The sequence below is a fragment of the Myxocyprinus asiaticus genome, chromosome 11, assembly GCF_019703515.2.
Source record: "Myxocyprinus asiaticus isolate MX2 ecotype Aquarium Trade chromosome 11, UBuf_Myxa_2, whole genome shotgun sequence".
NCBI lineage: Eukaryota > Metazoa > Chordata > Actinopteri > Cypriniformes > Catostomidae > Myxocyprinus > Myxocyprinus asiaticus.
In genome coordinates, this window is record NC_059354.1 from 42,537,635 (window position 1) to 42,554,112 (window position 16,478).

The 16,478-nt window shown below is 42.7% G+C and overlaps 1 protein-coding gene across 13 annotated transcripts in view; it reads left to right on the top strand.

Moving 5' to 3' along the window:
* Positions 1–14,629, top strand: part of LOC127447921 (poly(rC)-binding protein 3) — a 95,867-nt gene extending 81,238 nt beyond the window's left edge. For 6 of the 13 annotated variants that reach the window (XM_051710131.1, XM_051710130.1, XM_051710133.1 and 3 more), the window contains 3 exons: positions 1,640–1,692; positions 8,690–8,859; positions 9,383–14,629. In XM_051710131.1, the coding sequence (XP_051566091.1) occupies positions 1,640–1,692; positions 8,690–8,859; positions 9,383–9,437 (278 nt within the window). In that variant the 3' untranslated portion in view covers positions 9,438–14,629. Of the gene's footprint in view, positions 1–1,639; positions 1,693–8,689; positions 8,860–9,382 lie in introns of those variants that run through there. The other 7 variants (XM_051710134.1, XM_051710136.1, XM_051710139.1 and 4 more) reach the window with 4 other exon arrangements.
* The last annotated feature ends 1,849 nt before the right edge of the window (positions 14,630–16,478 follow it).

Sequence of the window (16,478 nt, forward strand, 5' to 3'; positions counted from 1 at the left end):
ACGTCTCTCCCCCCCCACCCCCCACCCCAGGGATGTGGGGAACTATACATTGTTTTTTGGGGCATTGGGGGAGGCTACGTGCAGACCGGTGCACCTGCTACTACACACGCAGCAGCTTGCTTGCACCTGCACCGGCAGTCCACGTGACATGGTTCAGTTAGTTGTGGCGTTTCTTATAGGGACCCCTAGTGTCATTACATCGACACAACGTCGAGTGAGTGACAGAAGGGGAATGTCTCGGTTACTGTCGTAACCTCCGTTCCCTGATGGAGGGAACAAGATGTTGTGTCCCCCCTGCCGCAACGCTGTACTACCCACTGAAATGGCCGGGACCCTGTCTCGGCTCCTCAGCACAAAACCTGAATGAGTGGTTGCGAGCCAGCTCCTTTTATACCCCTATATCCGGGGGAGTGGCATGCAAATTCCACTCGTCAATTCTCATTGGACTTTTCTCAAAAATCTGAGGTGTTCGGGGCTCTCAAGAGCAACTCCTAGTGTCACTACATTGACACAAAGTCTCATTCCCTCCATCAGGGAACAGAGGTTACGACAGTAACCGAGACGTTTGATATTGTACTATTGTAATTATTTATTTATTTAAACTTATTCTAATTTAATTTATTTTTAGTTAAAGCTTAAAATAAGTTTGAGTTTGAGTTTGAGTTTAATGTTTTTTATTCATTCACACATTTATTTACACTATTTATGGAAACTCATTTACATTTTAAATGTTATTTTGTTTTTAGATTAAGTTTAATTAAGTTTATATTTTTGTTTAATATCTTGCTATTCACTATATGTTTATTTTTAGTTTAAGTTTAAGTTTTAGTTCAATATTTTTCAACTCAATATTTTTATTTATTTATTTATTTATATTTAAGCGAACAAAAGGCTTAGCAATAAATACAACACGTCAGTGTTATACTAACAGAGCTATGATTTACCCTAAAATGTTTTTGTAAACTTTATGTTAAGTGCTCTACTATTTTTTATACAGAGACAAATCTCTGCATCAGGATAAAAGATAGTAAGGTGTTCAGGCTTAGCAGCGTTGTCACGTACAGGGGACTAATGGTGTAGAATGTGTATACTTGTACTTGAAAGGAATTACTGATTGCTATGCAATCTTTCCTGCCCTTCAGAAACTGGCTCAAGAGAAGCATATCAGTGTTTTGATTTTGTACAAACCTCAACACACTACCATGAAGCCATAAATGTATGTATACATCTTAATAAACACTTCAAATCTTCTGTATTCTTGTCTCTTACAAGCACATTTTGAACTGTTATTAAGTGCAAATCCAATCCCCATGTACTGAATAGAACATTGCTATTCACACATACATCTCATATATCATATCAAACATATATTTAATATATGTTAGTGTCAGACCAAGGACACAGAGAACTTTGACTTTCCAGACGAGAAGACATGAGAGCCACCAGAGATATTAAAGCTAGTTTAAGGTGAAAAAAGGCCTCCAGAACAAAGTTGCCTTGCTTGCGCTAATGGACAAGGTCCATTAAGGCCACTGTTTTTCCAAAGCTCACACTCAGAGTTAGCTCCTTCCAGAGTGTGTTTGCAATGCTGTTTATCCTATAGGCTGTCTCTCGACATACCCTCTGCTCTCTGATCCAGGTCTGGATGCCAGTCCCCCGGCCAGTACTCATGAACTCACCATTCCCAATGATGTGAGTATATAGCTTGATGTTCCATTTTAACTCTTAATCCTTTGTCAACAAATCCTACAGGAACTCTAATTAAAATTTCTTGTCAGGTAATCTTATAACTGAGTTATATTCTGAAAAAATAAATGCAATAGTAAGAATTTCAGTTTTTCTTATGACCAGACATGGTCATAATTGTTTCACATAGACCATGTCAATGAGTGAGGAATTGTTCGAGGACAAATCTAAGTTAAAGGGATAGTTCACCCAAAAATGAAAATTCTCTTATCATTTACTCACCCTCATGCCATCCCAGATGTGTATGACTTTCTTTCTTCAGCAGAACACAGACGAAGGTTTTTTGAAAAATATCTCAGCTCTGTAGGTCCATACAATGCAAGTCCTTTGTAGTCCCAAAAAAATCACATAAAGGAAACCTAAAAGTAATCCACATGTCTCCAGTGTTTAAATCGTTATCTTCAGAAGCAATATAATTGGTGTGGGTGAAAAACGGATCAATATTTAGTCCTTTTTTTGTGAAGATGTGAAAGTGAAACTAAACATGCAACACATGTGTCTTTCCAATGAAAAAGTGAAAGTGGAGATTTAGCTTACATTTTGATCTGTTTCTCACCCACACCTGTTATATCACTTCTGAATATATGGATTTAACCACTGGAGTCCTATGGATTATTTGTGATTTTTGGAGCTACAAAGGTCTGGTCACCATTCACTTGCATTGTATGGACCTACAGAGCTGAGATATTCTTCTAAAAATCTTTGTGCTGAAGAAAGAAATTCATACACATCTGGGACGGCATGAGGGTGAGTAAATGATGAGAGAATTTTAATTTTTTGGGTGAACTACCCTTCAAGTTTTGGTCTTTTGTCAAGTCAAGTCTCAAGTCCCTTTTATTAATAGTTTTCTGTATACTACACTACACTACAAGTTAGTTTAGTCTACTACACTCAGGCAATCAATTTCTTATATTTTGTTGTTCACAAATCTCTAATTTAGAGTCCAAGTCAAGTCACAAATCAATTTATTTGCGAGTCTCAAACTTGAGTTTCTCTGGTTTATCCAGTTAAATTGTATTCCCAATGGAATTACTTCCAAATTATTTTAGAAATTCCATTCATATTCCTTTAGGATTTTCTGACAAGGGTTAGTTGACTGTCACAAAACGTCCTGGTTACTTTCGTAACCTCCGTTCCCTGATGGAGGGAACGAGATGTTGTGTCGATGTAGTGACACTAGGGGTCACTCTTGGGAACCCCAAACACCTCTGCTTTTGAAAAAAGACCAATGGAAATTGGCGAGTGGAATTTGCATGCCACTCCCCCGGACATACGGGTATAAAAGGAGCTGGTATGCAACACCTCATTCAGGTTTTGTGCTGAGGAGCCGATACAAGGTCCCGGCCATTTCAGCGGGTAGTTCAGTGTTGTGGCAAGAGGGACACAATGTCTCGTTCCCTCCATCAGAGAACAGAGGTTACGAAAGTAACCAGGATGTTCCCTATCTGTCACTCACTCGACGTTGTGTCAATGTAGTGGCACTAGGGGTCCCTATACAAAACACCACAACTAGCTGAACTGTGTTATGTGGACTGGCGGTGCGAGATGGGCAGACCGCTGTGTGCCTTGTAGCCAGTGCACCAGGCCTTCACGTAACCTCCCCCAATGCTCTTATGAGTGTCGAAAGGTCCTTCAGGAACAAGTCAACTGCCCAACAAATAGGGACAGGCTAGCCCAGCCGTGTCCTCTTTTCCTCTCTTTTCTCCCCAAAAAGAGTGGAAATTGTTAACCGACTGGGGGCCATAAATGTCTATGTCGGGTGGGGGGGTGTCACTACCAAGGGGAAGACACTGCAGAGACCACACCCCCCGCCCAGAGGAGGTAGGGGTATTTTGAGTGGAAATACATCACATGGTCTTACCGAGTCTTGTTGGAAGTATGTTATGTGGAGAAGTCGCATGGTAGGTCCTACCCGAGGGGGGAGGAGTTTCTACAAACATGGTGACCGGGGGCAGAGGGGCCTCTGCCCAAGGAAGACACAGTTTACTGACAGGGAAATGATTTAGTGGAAAATATCACATGGGGTCACCTATGGGGAACCAGCACATGTGGAGCACCTACCCCAGTACAGGGCCTAATTAGCACGTGTACTGGTCCGGCAGCGAGTTTCTCCGCAAACTCGTCTGCCACAGGGCTAAGGAAGAAATTCATCCAGGGATCACAGTTTGTGAACACGACTGGGAGTCAAAAGCACACGTCTTCACCTCAAGGGAGGGGAAAGGCGCTATGCGCAAGCGGTACACCCGGCCAGGTTTCCCGAAACTTACCTGCTCGTACCTGACAATACACAGGACAAAACCGGCTCAACCTGGAGATTGTAGAACCTCGCAAAGGTGTTGGGTTTTGCCCAGCCTGCTGCTCTGCAGATGCAGATGTCTGCCAAGGAGGCCGCTACACTCCTAGTAGAGTGGGCTCATAACACCACGGGGGGCTGTATGTCCTGAGCGTGATATGCCATCACGATGGAGTCAACGACCCAGTGGGTGATCCTCTGTTTGTATACAGCACTTCCTTTCCGCTGTCCACCAAAGCAGACAAAGAGCTGCTCGGAGCTTCTAAAGCTACTGAGGCAGCGCTTGGATGTTCACCACCTGCTCTCTAAAAGGGGTCGTGGGAACCTTGGGCACATAGCCTGGTCGGGGTCTCCGGATCACGTGAGAGTAACCCGGACTGAACTCCAGGCATGATTTGCTGACAGAGAATGCCTGCAGGTCCACTACCCTCTTGATGGAAGTGAGCGCAGTCAGGAGGGCAGTCTTCAAGAGAGTGCCTTTAGCTCAACTGACTCCAGGGGTTCAAAGGGAGCTCCCCGTAGACCCTGAAGGACTACAGAGAGGTCCCATGAGGGGATGAGGCGTGGTCTGTAGGGATTCAACTTCCTAGTGCTTCTCAGGAACCTGATGATCAAGTCGTGCTTCCCCAAATACTTACCATCCACTGCATCGCGATGTGCTGAAATGGCAGCTACATACACCTTCAAGGTGGAGGGGTACAGCTGCCCCTCCAGCCTCTCCTGCAGGAAGGAAAGCACCTATCTGACTGCGCACCTCTGGGGGTCTTCGCGTCGGGAAGAACACCACTTAGCGAACAGACACCACTTCAAGGCATACAGGCACCTCGTAGAGGGAGCCCTAGCCTGAGTGATCGTGTCTACCACCATGGGTGGTAGGCCACTTAGGTTTTCTGCGTCCCATCCAAGGGCCAGATGTGGAGATTCCAGAGGTCTGGACGCGGGTGCCAGATGGTGCCCCATCCCTGAGAAAGAAGGTCCTTCCTCAGGGGAATTCACTGGGGGGCTGTCATGAGGAGCGTGAGGTCCGAGAACCACGTCTGGGTGGGCCAGTAGGGTGCTACTAGGACGACCTGCTCCTCATCCTCCCTGACCTTGCACAGGGTCTATGCACAGGGTCTGTGCAAGTAGGGACATTTTGTGACAGTCAACTAACCCTTGTCAGAAAATCCTAAAGGAATATGAATGGAATTTCTAAAATAATTTGGAAGTAATTCCATTGGGAATACAATTTAACTGGATAAACCAGAGAAACTCAAGTTTGAGACTCGCAAATAAATTGATTTGTGACTTGACTTGGACTCTAAATTGGAGATTTGTGAACAACAAAATATAAGAAATTGATTGCCTGAGTGTAGTAGACTAAACTAACTTGTAGTGTAGTGTAGTATACAGAAAACTATTATGGGGGAAATGCATATTTGCGTAATCCCGGGGGCCAGCTGTGTGCCAGCATGTCTATACCGAGGGGTGCCTCGGTCAGGACGTACCAAAGCGGGCAGTGGGAGGATTCTCGGGAAGCAAACAGGTCTACCTGTGCTCGACCGAATCGACTCCAAATCAGCTGGACCACCTGGGGGTGGAGTCTCCACTCTCCCCTGAGCATAACCTGTCGTGACAGCACGTCCGCTGTGGTGTTGAGGTCGCCCGGGATGTGAGTGGCTCATAGCGACTTGAGGTGCTGCTGGCTCCAGAGGAGGAGACGGCAGGCGAGTTGTGACATGCAACGGGAGCGTAGACCACTTTGACGGTTGATGTACGCTACCATTGCCGTGTTGTCCATCCGGACCAACACGTGCTTGCCCTGGATCAACGGCCGGAACCTCCGTAGGGTGAGCAGTACTGCCAACAACTCGAGGCAGCCGTGACGCAGCCGTGGGCCAGTCCAGGAGCCAGCGGCTGTATGCCCGTTGAATACGGCACCCCAGCCCTTCTTGGAGGTGTCCGTCATAACCACGACGCACCTGGAGACCTGCTCTAGGGGAACCCCTGCCCGTAGAAATGCAAGGTAGGTCCAAGGGCTGAAGAGGTGGCGACAGATTGGCGTGACGACCATGCGATGTGTCCCACGGCACCATGCCCATCTTGGGACTTGAGTCTGAAGCCAGTGCCACCACTGTGTGGCCACCACTGAGGATGCCATATGCCCCAGGAGCCTCTGAAAATGTTTCAGTGGAACCACTGTCTTCTGTCTGAACACCTTCAGACAGTTCAGCACTGACTGTGCGCGCTAGGTCATGAGGTGCGCCATCATTGAGACTGAATCCAACTCCAAGCTGAGAAAAGAGATGCTCTGAACTGGGGAGAGCTTGCTCTATTCCCAGTTGACCGAAGCCCCAGTTGGCTGAGAACCCCATGGCCATGCTGAGTCCAGTGACATAAAAGCACTTACCTGGCTCCTGACATCCACCATAAGATTGGTCAAGGAGGGGGGAGGAGGAATATCGTCCCCGCAGTCTATCGGAACCAACCCGTGTGGGCATGTTTGTGCCACAGCTGGGTGCGCAGGGGCGGGGGGTCCACCGCTGGAGCACCAAAGCTGCTGAAATGGGACGGTGGATGGCAGTCGTGACGACGGCCATGCGCACCTGACATGTGACTCAGGGAACAAGAAAACCACTCTTTTGTTGAAGTTTTGGGTACCGCAGCCTCTTGGGCATGCGGCAAAAAATGAAACAAAAGATTCTCCTCCCGGCCCTCCACCGGGGGGTGGAGTTGTCTGTCTACCAGCTCCATAGAAGTGGGTCTCCTCGTCCCTGGGTCGCCTGTCTCAGGGGCAATTCAAAACCTTCCTTGGGTTCTTGGCAGCCGGCCGTGAGACGGGTGACGTCTGCTTCCTGTGGTGTGCTCCACGCTGGGGCCCATCTGTGGGGGTGGGCTGCAGTGGAACCGGTGCTGTTGCTGCAGGAGGACACATTTGGCAACAAGCAGACGGGGTGCAGGGTCTTGAGCCGCGCCGGGCAGGATGTGTTGAATAGCCTCCATCTGCTGCTTCACCGCTGAACGGTGTCGCTGAACAGGCTAACCTGGGAAATGGGGGCATCAAGGAACCATACCTTGTCAGCCTCTCTCATCTCATCATCAAAGGTGGCGCTCCTGGACCACCAGGGTGGATATCGCCTGCCCGAGAGACAGCGGCGTGACCTTCGTCACCCGGAGAGCTCTTTTAGCGCCTTGGCTTGGTGTACCTGCAGGAGAGCCATGGCGTACAGGGCAGAGGTTGCTTGTCCAGCGGCACCATAGGCCTTAGCCGTTAGAGACTACGTAAACCTACAGGCCCTGGACGGGAGCTTCGGGTGCTCGCGCCAGGTGGCGGCTTATCCTCCTGGGGGATCACTGAATACCCCTTGGCCGCCCCACCATCGAGGGTAGTGAGAGCAGGCGAGCTGAAAGATCGGGATCTGGTAGTAAAAGGTGCCCCCCACGATCTTGTCAGCTCCTCATGCACCTCCGGGAAGAAAGGGACCAGGGCGCGGCCGTGAGCGGCGCTCTGGGCCCAGGAACCAATCGTCAAGCCGCGAGGGTTCAGGGGAGGGTGGAGGGTTCCACTCTAGCCAGATGCTCGCAGCTGCCCGGGAAAGAATGTCCGTCATCCGGCCTGAGACTGGGCGACCATACCTGAAGGAGGAAGCCCAGCCGAAGCCTCCGTGTCAGACTGGACGAGCCCGCTCTCCGATGCTGCACTCAATAACTCATCGTCTTCCCGGACCCTGAATAAGAGGTCGAACTCGCCCTGAGACGGGCCGGCGGTCTCATCCGAGAGCCCAAGCGAGCGTGCTGAGGAATGGGAGGTCCGTGGGGGGTTTTCCAGCGGAGGTGCTCCCATTGAAGTCCCCAAATCGCCCCCAGTGCTAACCGACGCGGCCTCATACCTGTAGGTAGAAGGACCGAGGCGGGGAGCCATTGGGGTGGCTTGCTTTCTTACGAAGGTAAGCCGCAACCGCAGCGTTGCCATGGTCATGTTCTCGCAATGAGGACAAGACCCATCCACGAACGATGTCTCTGCGTGGGCAGTGCCCAGACACGTAAGACAGTGATCGTGGCCGTCAGAAGAGGAGAGATAACGACCGCAACCAGGAATAACACACAAACGGAAAGGCATCTTTAAAAAGACGTTCCATGTGTGCCACTTTTTTATGAAAATATACTCTTTTAGAATATACTCTTTGTTTTGCTCTTCTGAAGCGCCCAGGGGCGTTCTCTGCACTCCACGGGTGCAGAGGGGGAGAAGCCGCAGAAATGCGCCGTAAATCCAGCAGTTTGAGATGAATGGAAGGGAGAATTGAATTCAGTGCACTGAATGCAACTGCTCAGCTCCGAAGAGAAAATCTGAATGAGTGGTTGCATACCAGCTCCTTTTATACCCATATGTCTGGGAAAGTGGCATGCAAATTCCACTCGCCAATTCCCATTGGCCTTTTTTCAAAAGCAGAGGTGTTTGGGGCTCCCAAGAGTGACCCCAAGAGTCACTACATCGACACAACATCGAGTGAGTGACAGATAGGGAACTCAAGTATACTTCCTATACTCAACTATACTTTTCTAAAAACTTTGAAAGGAATCATATTTTCTATCTATGACATTAATACACGTTGCTTTTCTTTCTGGTAGTCTGTTATTTATCCTTTAAGAACGTTTGCACTTTCTTCCCAGCTAATAGGCTGCATAATCGGGCGCCAGGGAACCAAAATCAACGAGATCCGTCAGATGTCTGGAGCGCAGATCAAAATCGCTAATGCCATGGAAGGGTCATCAGAGCGCCAGATCACAATTACAGGAACCCCCGCCAACATCAGCCTTGCCCAGTACCTCATCAACGCAAGGTAAGCTAATAACCCAAACCATGGGTGAGGAACCCATGAAGAACCATTGATCATGAAACATCATTTGCAACACAACTTTTATAATCAAACATACAGTAATTCCCAAGTGAAATGGAATATTGAATGAGAAAAAAAAACATAGTGTGGGACTTGATTGTACCCATTGGTAATTAAGTACATTTTGAAAAATAGGCATTGCATAGGATAATGGAGACAGGTGGTTAGAGGGAACGGGTTTTGTTGTTTCTGACCGAACTGCAGTAACAAACATTTTATTTTGCTATTCATTATGTCTTCACTGATTTAAATCTTTTAAAAGTTCATATATGATTCTTTATACGGTCTTCACACTGTGCAACATCAGAAATGCAACCGTATTCTGACATCATGTTGTCCTAGTAACATGTTCAGAGAATCAGACACGTATAGCCACAGATTTGCTCTTGTGTTTGATAATGAGGCTTACAGAGTAGTGGCCAGGGCGATACTAATGCATATTGCTTTCCCACGGTTCTGATGGCAGGTTCAGAGACGTGGCAGCCATGTGGACTGACCCTTCATCAATGACAACATCCTGAAGCCCCAAACTTCTTTCATTATCTGAAGCTATCAACAGCTGATTCCCAATAAACCTTACACAAAATCCTCCCTTAGAACTCACCTACCCTTCCCCCTTAAACCCCATTGTCAATTTCATCAGTAGCTACACTCATATAGGCAGACTACTGAAATAATAAAAAACAAAAGAAGAAGAAGAAGAAAAAAAAACAGTGAAACGCAGGAAACATGTATTATGATTTGTTCATGTTATGCAGTGTTTCAGTGTAGTGTTTTAGCATGCTGAATGCTTGGATTTCGTATATTTATTTATTATTTTAAATTGGTAAGATTAGTTGAGTATGGTTGCTGAATAAGTTGTGTGATTTGTCAGAAAAGCCTAACAATGTAAAAAAAAAAAAAAAAAATGCAAATGATTAAAAAGGAATTGCTTCCAATTGCTTTTTTAGCAATGCTGTTGGCAAGGAGCTAGTGATGCAATTTTGTAAGGATGTTGTAATGGAGTACAAACAACTTGAGAGGATGATGGACATTTATTTAGAGGTGAAAAAGATATAATCACACAAGACAAAGCTTGGTTGTTTCCAGCTTGACAGAATCTGTAGAAGTGTTTGAGTGTTATGCAGAAACATACTAAACACGGAGAGCAACAAAGCGGAAATCTTTATTGTACAGTGTCAAATGCTTTCAGAATTATTTTATGTTATCAATTTTTTTTTTCTATCTTTTCCATCCCCTTTCCCCTTTTTCCTCTCCCCTTAAATATTCTAGGCTGACGTCTGAGGTCACTGGAATGGGCACGCTCTAATTTCTTCCCATGATCCTTCACTGCATCACATGACCCTTGAGCCAATGGCATTGCACCTAGTTTGTTTATTTCTCTGTACTATGCTGTCCTGTATTTTCTGTAATAATGACTAATTTATATTCTGTAATGTGCACATATTTAAGAACCCCCTCCTACGTGTGCTCCTGATGATCCTTACTTATTTCCTGTTTCTTTTTTAGTACACTTTACGTTTTTTGACTCTCTAGTACCTCATGTCACTCACTGGTGTCCTGTTTTGCCATAGCTTTCACTGTGAATTTACGTTTTGCTATGTTTTCCAGTTCATTTTCAATGGTGTGGTCTGTATTGATGGTGCAAGCCAATCAAATCATACATTTTGCAATCTCTCATAAAAGGGATAGTTCAGCCAACTTGAGCCAATGACAGTTCTGTCGTCACTTACTCAGCCTCATGTTTTAAACCCATATAACTTTGTTTAGTGGAACACAAAATGAGATTACTCCTATACACTTTCATTGTATGGAAAATAGATGCAGTTACTGAGACTAACATTCTACCTAACATTTTCTTGAGTTCCACAGAAAAAAAAAAAGAAAGTTGTACAAGTCTAAAACAACACAAAGGTAAGTAAATGAAGACAAAGTTGTAATTTTTGAGTGAACTATCCCTTTAAATCACATTGAATTTGCAACTTTTAATGCAACAGTCCTGTGCTTTATTGTTTTATGTTTTTTTTTAAACAGGACTTTGCTTACTTCGTACCTCAAAACAGTGCACCTCATACATGAATAATGAAACAAACTGATAGAGTTAGAATGTTTGCACCATGCCTGTTTGTTTTGTTTGCATCTGTCATTGTGGCATGCTTAGTAACACAGCAAATCCATTATTAGCCGCTTGCATTCACTTTCACAACAGAGGCGATGAAAAAAAATCAGCGTGAAAACAAATGAAACGAGCTCACTGCTTCACTGCTTGCCATGGCATTTAAATTCAGCCCGCAATCCGAGTTTATTTAAATAATTGAATATATTACAGCAGAATTATTTTTAGAATATTTTTATATATGCAATGTGTTTTTTTAAGTTGTATGACAAATATGGGGGGTTTATTCCTTTGGAAGTGAATACAAATGTGCTGATAATTAAATCTGCCCCATACAGTCTCTGTGGTAGCATTCGGCTACAGTGTTTTTTCACACTGTTCTCCAATCTCTCACAAAAATCATATTTGTCAGTCGAACAGAAAAGACATGCACAAGCTCTGCATTCATCCAATGAGACTAAAGTTTGTTCTCCACTGACAGCTTCTGAAACATGCACATGCAGTCGATGCAGCTGCCAAGATTCTGTTTCTGACACATGGCAAAACAACAGAGCACTTTTAAATTGTCCCAAGCCCACCTTATCAATAAGGCAGCATCATTTGTATCTTGGGCTCTGGAATGTTCTTGTGTTTAGGCCAGAATTTAGAGTGACAGTTTGCCCTAAAAATGAAAATTCTGTCATCATTTACTCTCTATTGATTCATTGCATGGAAAAAAGATGCAGTGAAACTGAATGGTGACTGTGACTAATAATCTGCCAATAATCTCAGGTTCCACAGAAGAAAAGTAAGTCTTATGGGTTTGGAACACATGAGGGTGAGTAAATTATGACAGAATTATCCTTTTTGGGTGAACTGTCCCTTTAAGATGTGCTGGCAGAATTACCAATAATATAATTATTTAAATATGATTGTTTCTTTATAACAGTTGTTTATTTTTCAATTAAGGCCGTTGTGTCTTTTATTATTATTACTATTAACCTTGATTTTTGTATGTCGCCTCCTGCTGATGTAGCTTTACTGGTCTCTAAGTTGTAATCACCTTTTTCTCAAATGCAAAACCTAATTTGATTGATTTAAGGCTGTTTATGTTGCATGTTATGCTGTGATTTATTATAATTAAGCCTGAGTACACCGTAGATGTGTACAGATACTCTTTCCTATTATATTATCCACCTACTGATACCTTCAAATATAATTTCTTACATTTATAATTAGTTCCAAGTTGTTTTAATGGCTAAGTATGTTATTTCTGCACCACTAGTGGCACCAAACAGAAATTGCAATCTGTTTGTTTGACCGTCTCGACAAAAAAAGCAACATTGACACAGCCAATGCCGTGAGTTTGGGGTGGGACAACCTGTTTTGTCCGAGCAATATAGATTAGTGTTTAAAACTTATTTGAAAACAGTAATTATTGCAATTCTGTTTGGTGTCACTAGTGGCGCTAGTGGCGCAGAAATTAAACACTTGTAATTGTTTTGTTGCTATAGTTGAGCCAATTTTTCCAGTATTGAAAGGAATATTCTGAGTTCAATACAAAATAAGCTCAATTGATGACATTTGTGGCATAATGTTGATTACCACAAACATTTTATTTCCTTTTCTTTAAAAAAAAAGCAAAAATCGAGGTTACGGTGAGGCACTTACCATAGAAGTGAATGGGGCCAATTTTTGGAGGGTTTAAAGCCAGAAAAGTTAACTTATAATTTTATAAAAGCACATATTAATTCTTCTGATAAAACTCATGTATTATTTGAGCTGTAAAGATGTTTAAATTGTCATTTTTACAGTCGTTTTAGGGATTTAGAGTTTGTTGACATTACATTGTCATAGAAACAAAGTTGTAAAATTGGCTAACTTTACACTGAAAAGGTTATTAAGTGATTTTATCACACTGAAATCATATTGACATGCATATTGTTCGTGTCTTGTGGCTATGCTTTTGAAAAAGTGAGTATTTTAACATTCAAAAACTGGCCGCCATTCAGTGCCTCACTGTAACCTCAATTTTTGCTTTTTTTAAAGAAAAGGAGGGGCAAGTCAAAATCAATTATTGTGATAATCAATATTATGCCACAAATGCTGTCAATTGAGCATAACTTGTTTGAACCCGGAATATTCCTTTAAGCCCTTTGATTAAATTCCAGACATTTTCCCAATTTTTCCTGGAGATTGCATACCAATCAGAGGTCATACTGATTTACCCCTTTATCCAAATCTGAACTTTTTCAGTGGCTGCAATCAATATGTATTCCATCCTCTACATTTAACTGTCTAATAATGTGGTATTGAGGCTGAAAGTTGAATGTAACTGCTTCAACATGTGATTTGATATTGAATTGATATTGCCATTTTCCAATTGCATTGTATTTACATGAGAATGTGTAATCATGCATATAGAAGTAATAATTTACTTTCCCAATTTTATAACAGAAAATGCATTCACACTGAGGTAAGCGGGTACAAAGGCATGCATTTGCAAGGCTTTGAAGCTATATTCTATATTCCCTTACCTAGTTTAGTACTTGTTGAAGCAGTATCGCACTGCAGCCAAATCAAGTAATTATTCAACACCATAGTCAGGCATATTTAGAATGTTGTCTGATCCATTTTTAGTTATGTTTAATTATCAGCTATGAGCACAGAACTTTTATAATACTGGAATTCGATCACATATATGCACCTGGTCATGTTAAGCCAGCCAGTCATGACCAAAGTGATGACATTTTGTTGCTTTCAAATGACTAATTTATCTGGAGTTATACAACACATTCTCTTCGTGTTTTAGATTAAGCGTTCAGTTTTTTGTCACGTTTAGCATATGTTTTGCACTGCTTTGAAATGTAATATTTGTGTCAGTGTCTTAGACTCTGTTAAACATTAAGTTAGATTGTATGTTTACACAAGACTATGTCTTGTAGTATTTGTATGGAATGTTTTATTTGACGTTATTATGTTTAGTCCATAGTGTGCTGTACTCTAGATGGCTGTACAGAAGCATATTAATATTCAAACAGCAGCATGCATAACTGTGACATTTCTCGTAGCAGAATGCTTTACCAAGGGAGGCTATTGTTATTTTTTATTACTATTGTCATTGCTATTCATTCATTTCACAAATGCAATAAAATAAATGTCCGTGTAGGACTGCAGTGATGTGTTAGAATTGTTCAACTGTTTGGTGGAAAACAAAGAAAGGCATTGCAAACTGCTTTTATATTTTTACATATTTCATATTTGCCTAGCCTCATGACATCATGATATTGTTCTCATCCAAATCATGTGTTTGATTTGCACTCATAACTCTAATAACACATTAATTTACACTGTACACATTCACACTCATCACATTCATTTTGTTGGTCATGCAGTTTTTCATTGTACTAGAGCAGCAAAAAGAAAAAAGAGCCCTCTACTACCTGTTAGCGCTTCTGTAAATGATTCTGTTTGAAGATGTAATAAAGAGTAATTATTTTATGTCGGACTATTTGCTGCTTGCAGGTCTATATTAGATTCAAATTACTGCTGAGGTAAGGTTAACTTTTAAATGTTTTGTAAAAAGGAGAGAATAAAGTTTGTTTTTTTTCCCTTAAATTTTGTGATGCTTCTTATTTTATATTATTATTATTATTTACTGTATGTTAGTTGATCATTTGTGTTTTTGTGATTGTGGTCCAAGATCAGAAATTTGCCAGGGCTTTGGACAAATTGCCGGAGAAAGTGACAAATGTTGAAGATATTAAAAATATAGGGGCCAAAAAATGCCTGTTTAGTAAATTATTTTGTATTTTGTTTATTTGAAATATTCCATTATATTTTCATTTAGGCCTATCTAGTTATGGGTTAGTGGCTCTGCAGACACTATAGTAACCTGTAGGAGTCAGATATTTGAATTCACTGTCTCAGAGGCAAGTGCTGTTTAAAGCATAGCTAATATGAAGTTGTTTTAAGATGAATATTATAATTATAAATAACCTCTAAAACAGAAAACACTAATTTCCAAAACTTGAAGTGCTGTTCCAGGTTCAGTAAAAGTTAAGGTCAATCGACAACAGTTGTGGCATAACGCTACTACCAAATAATATTTGGATTTGTCGCTTGTCTATTTAAAAATATTCAAATACACACCATTTGAAAAGTATATCCACAAGATGTAAACATTATATTATACATGTTATATATAATGTTATACATTATACATGTTAGCATTATTTTAGTGTTAAAATCAGGGATTTACCTGCATTAGGCTTACGTGGCCATAAATTATTTTTCACATCAATCTACACTCCATACCCCATAATGACAAAGAAAAAACCTGATTTATGATAACTTTGAAAATGTATTAAAAAGAAAAACTGAAATATCACATTGACATAAGTATTCAGACCAGTTGCTATGACACTTGAAATTTAGCTCAGGTGCATCCCATTTCTCTGGATCATCTTTGAGATGTTTCAACACTTTGATTGGAGTCTAACTGTGGCAAATTCAATTGATTGGACATGATTTGGAAAGGTACACATCTGTCTATATAAGGTCTCACAGCTAAAAATGCATATCGGAACAAAAACCAAGCCATGAGGTCAAAGGAACGTCCTGCAGAGTTCAGAGACAGGATTGTGTCGAATCACAGATCTGGGGAAGGCTACAAAAAATGTAGGCTGCATTGAAGGTTCCCAAGAGCACAGTGGCCTCCATAATTCTTAAATGGAAGAAGTTTGGAACAACCAGGACTCTTCCTAGAGCTGGCCACCCGGCCACCTGGTGTGGAGATGGGAGAAACTTGCAGAAGGACAACCACCGCTGCAACACTCCATTGATCTGGGCTTTATGGCAGAGTTGCCAGATGGAAGCTTCTCCTCAGTGCAAGACACATGAAAGCCCGCTTGGAATTTGCAAAAATGCACCTAAAGGACTCTCAGACTGTGAGAAACAATATTCTCTGATCTGATGAAACAAAGATTGAACTGTTTGGCCTCAAGTCCAAGCATCATGTCTGGAGGAAACCAGGCACCACTTCTCACCTGCACAATACCATCCCAAAGGTGAAGCATGGTGGTGGTAGCATCATGCTGTGGGGGTGTTTTTCAGTAGCAGGGACTGGGGGACTGGTCAGGGTTGAAGGAAAGCTGAACGTAGCAAAATACAGAGATATCCTTAATGAAAATCTGGTCCAGAGCGCTCAGGACCTCAGACTAGGCTGAAGGTTCACCATACAACAGGACAATGACCCTAAGCACACAGCCAAGACAATGCAAGAGTGGCTTAGGGACAACTCTGTGAATGTCCTTGAGTGGCTCAGCCAGAACCTGGACTTGAACCCAATCAAACATCTCTGGAGAGACCTGAAAATGGCTGTCCACCGACGGTCCCCATCCAACCTGACAGAGCTTGAGAGGATCTGCAGAGAAGAATAGCAGAAAATCCCCAAATCCAGGTGTGC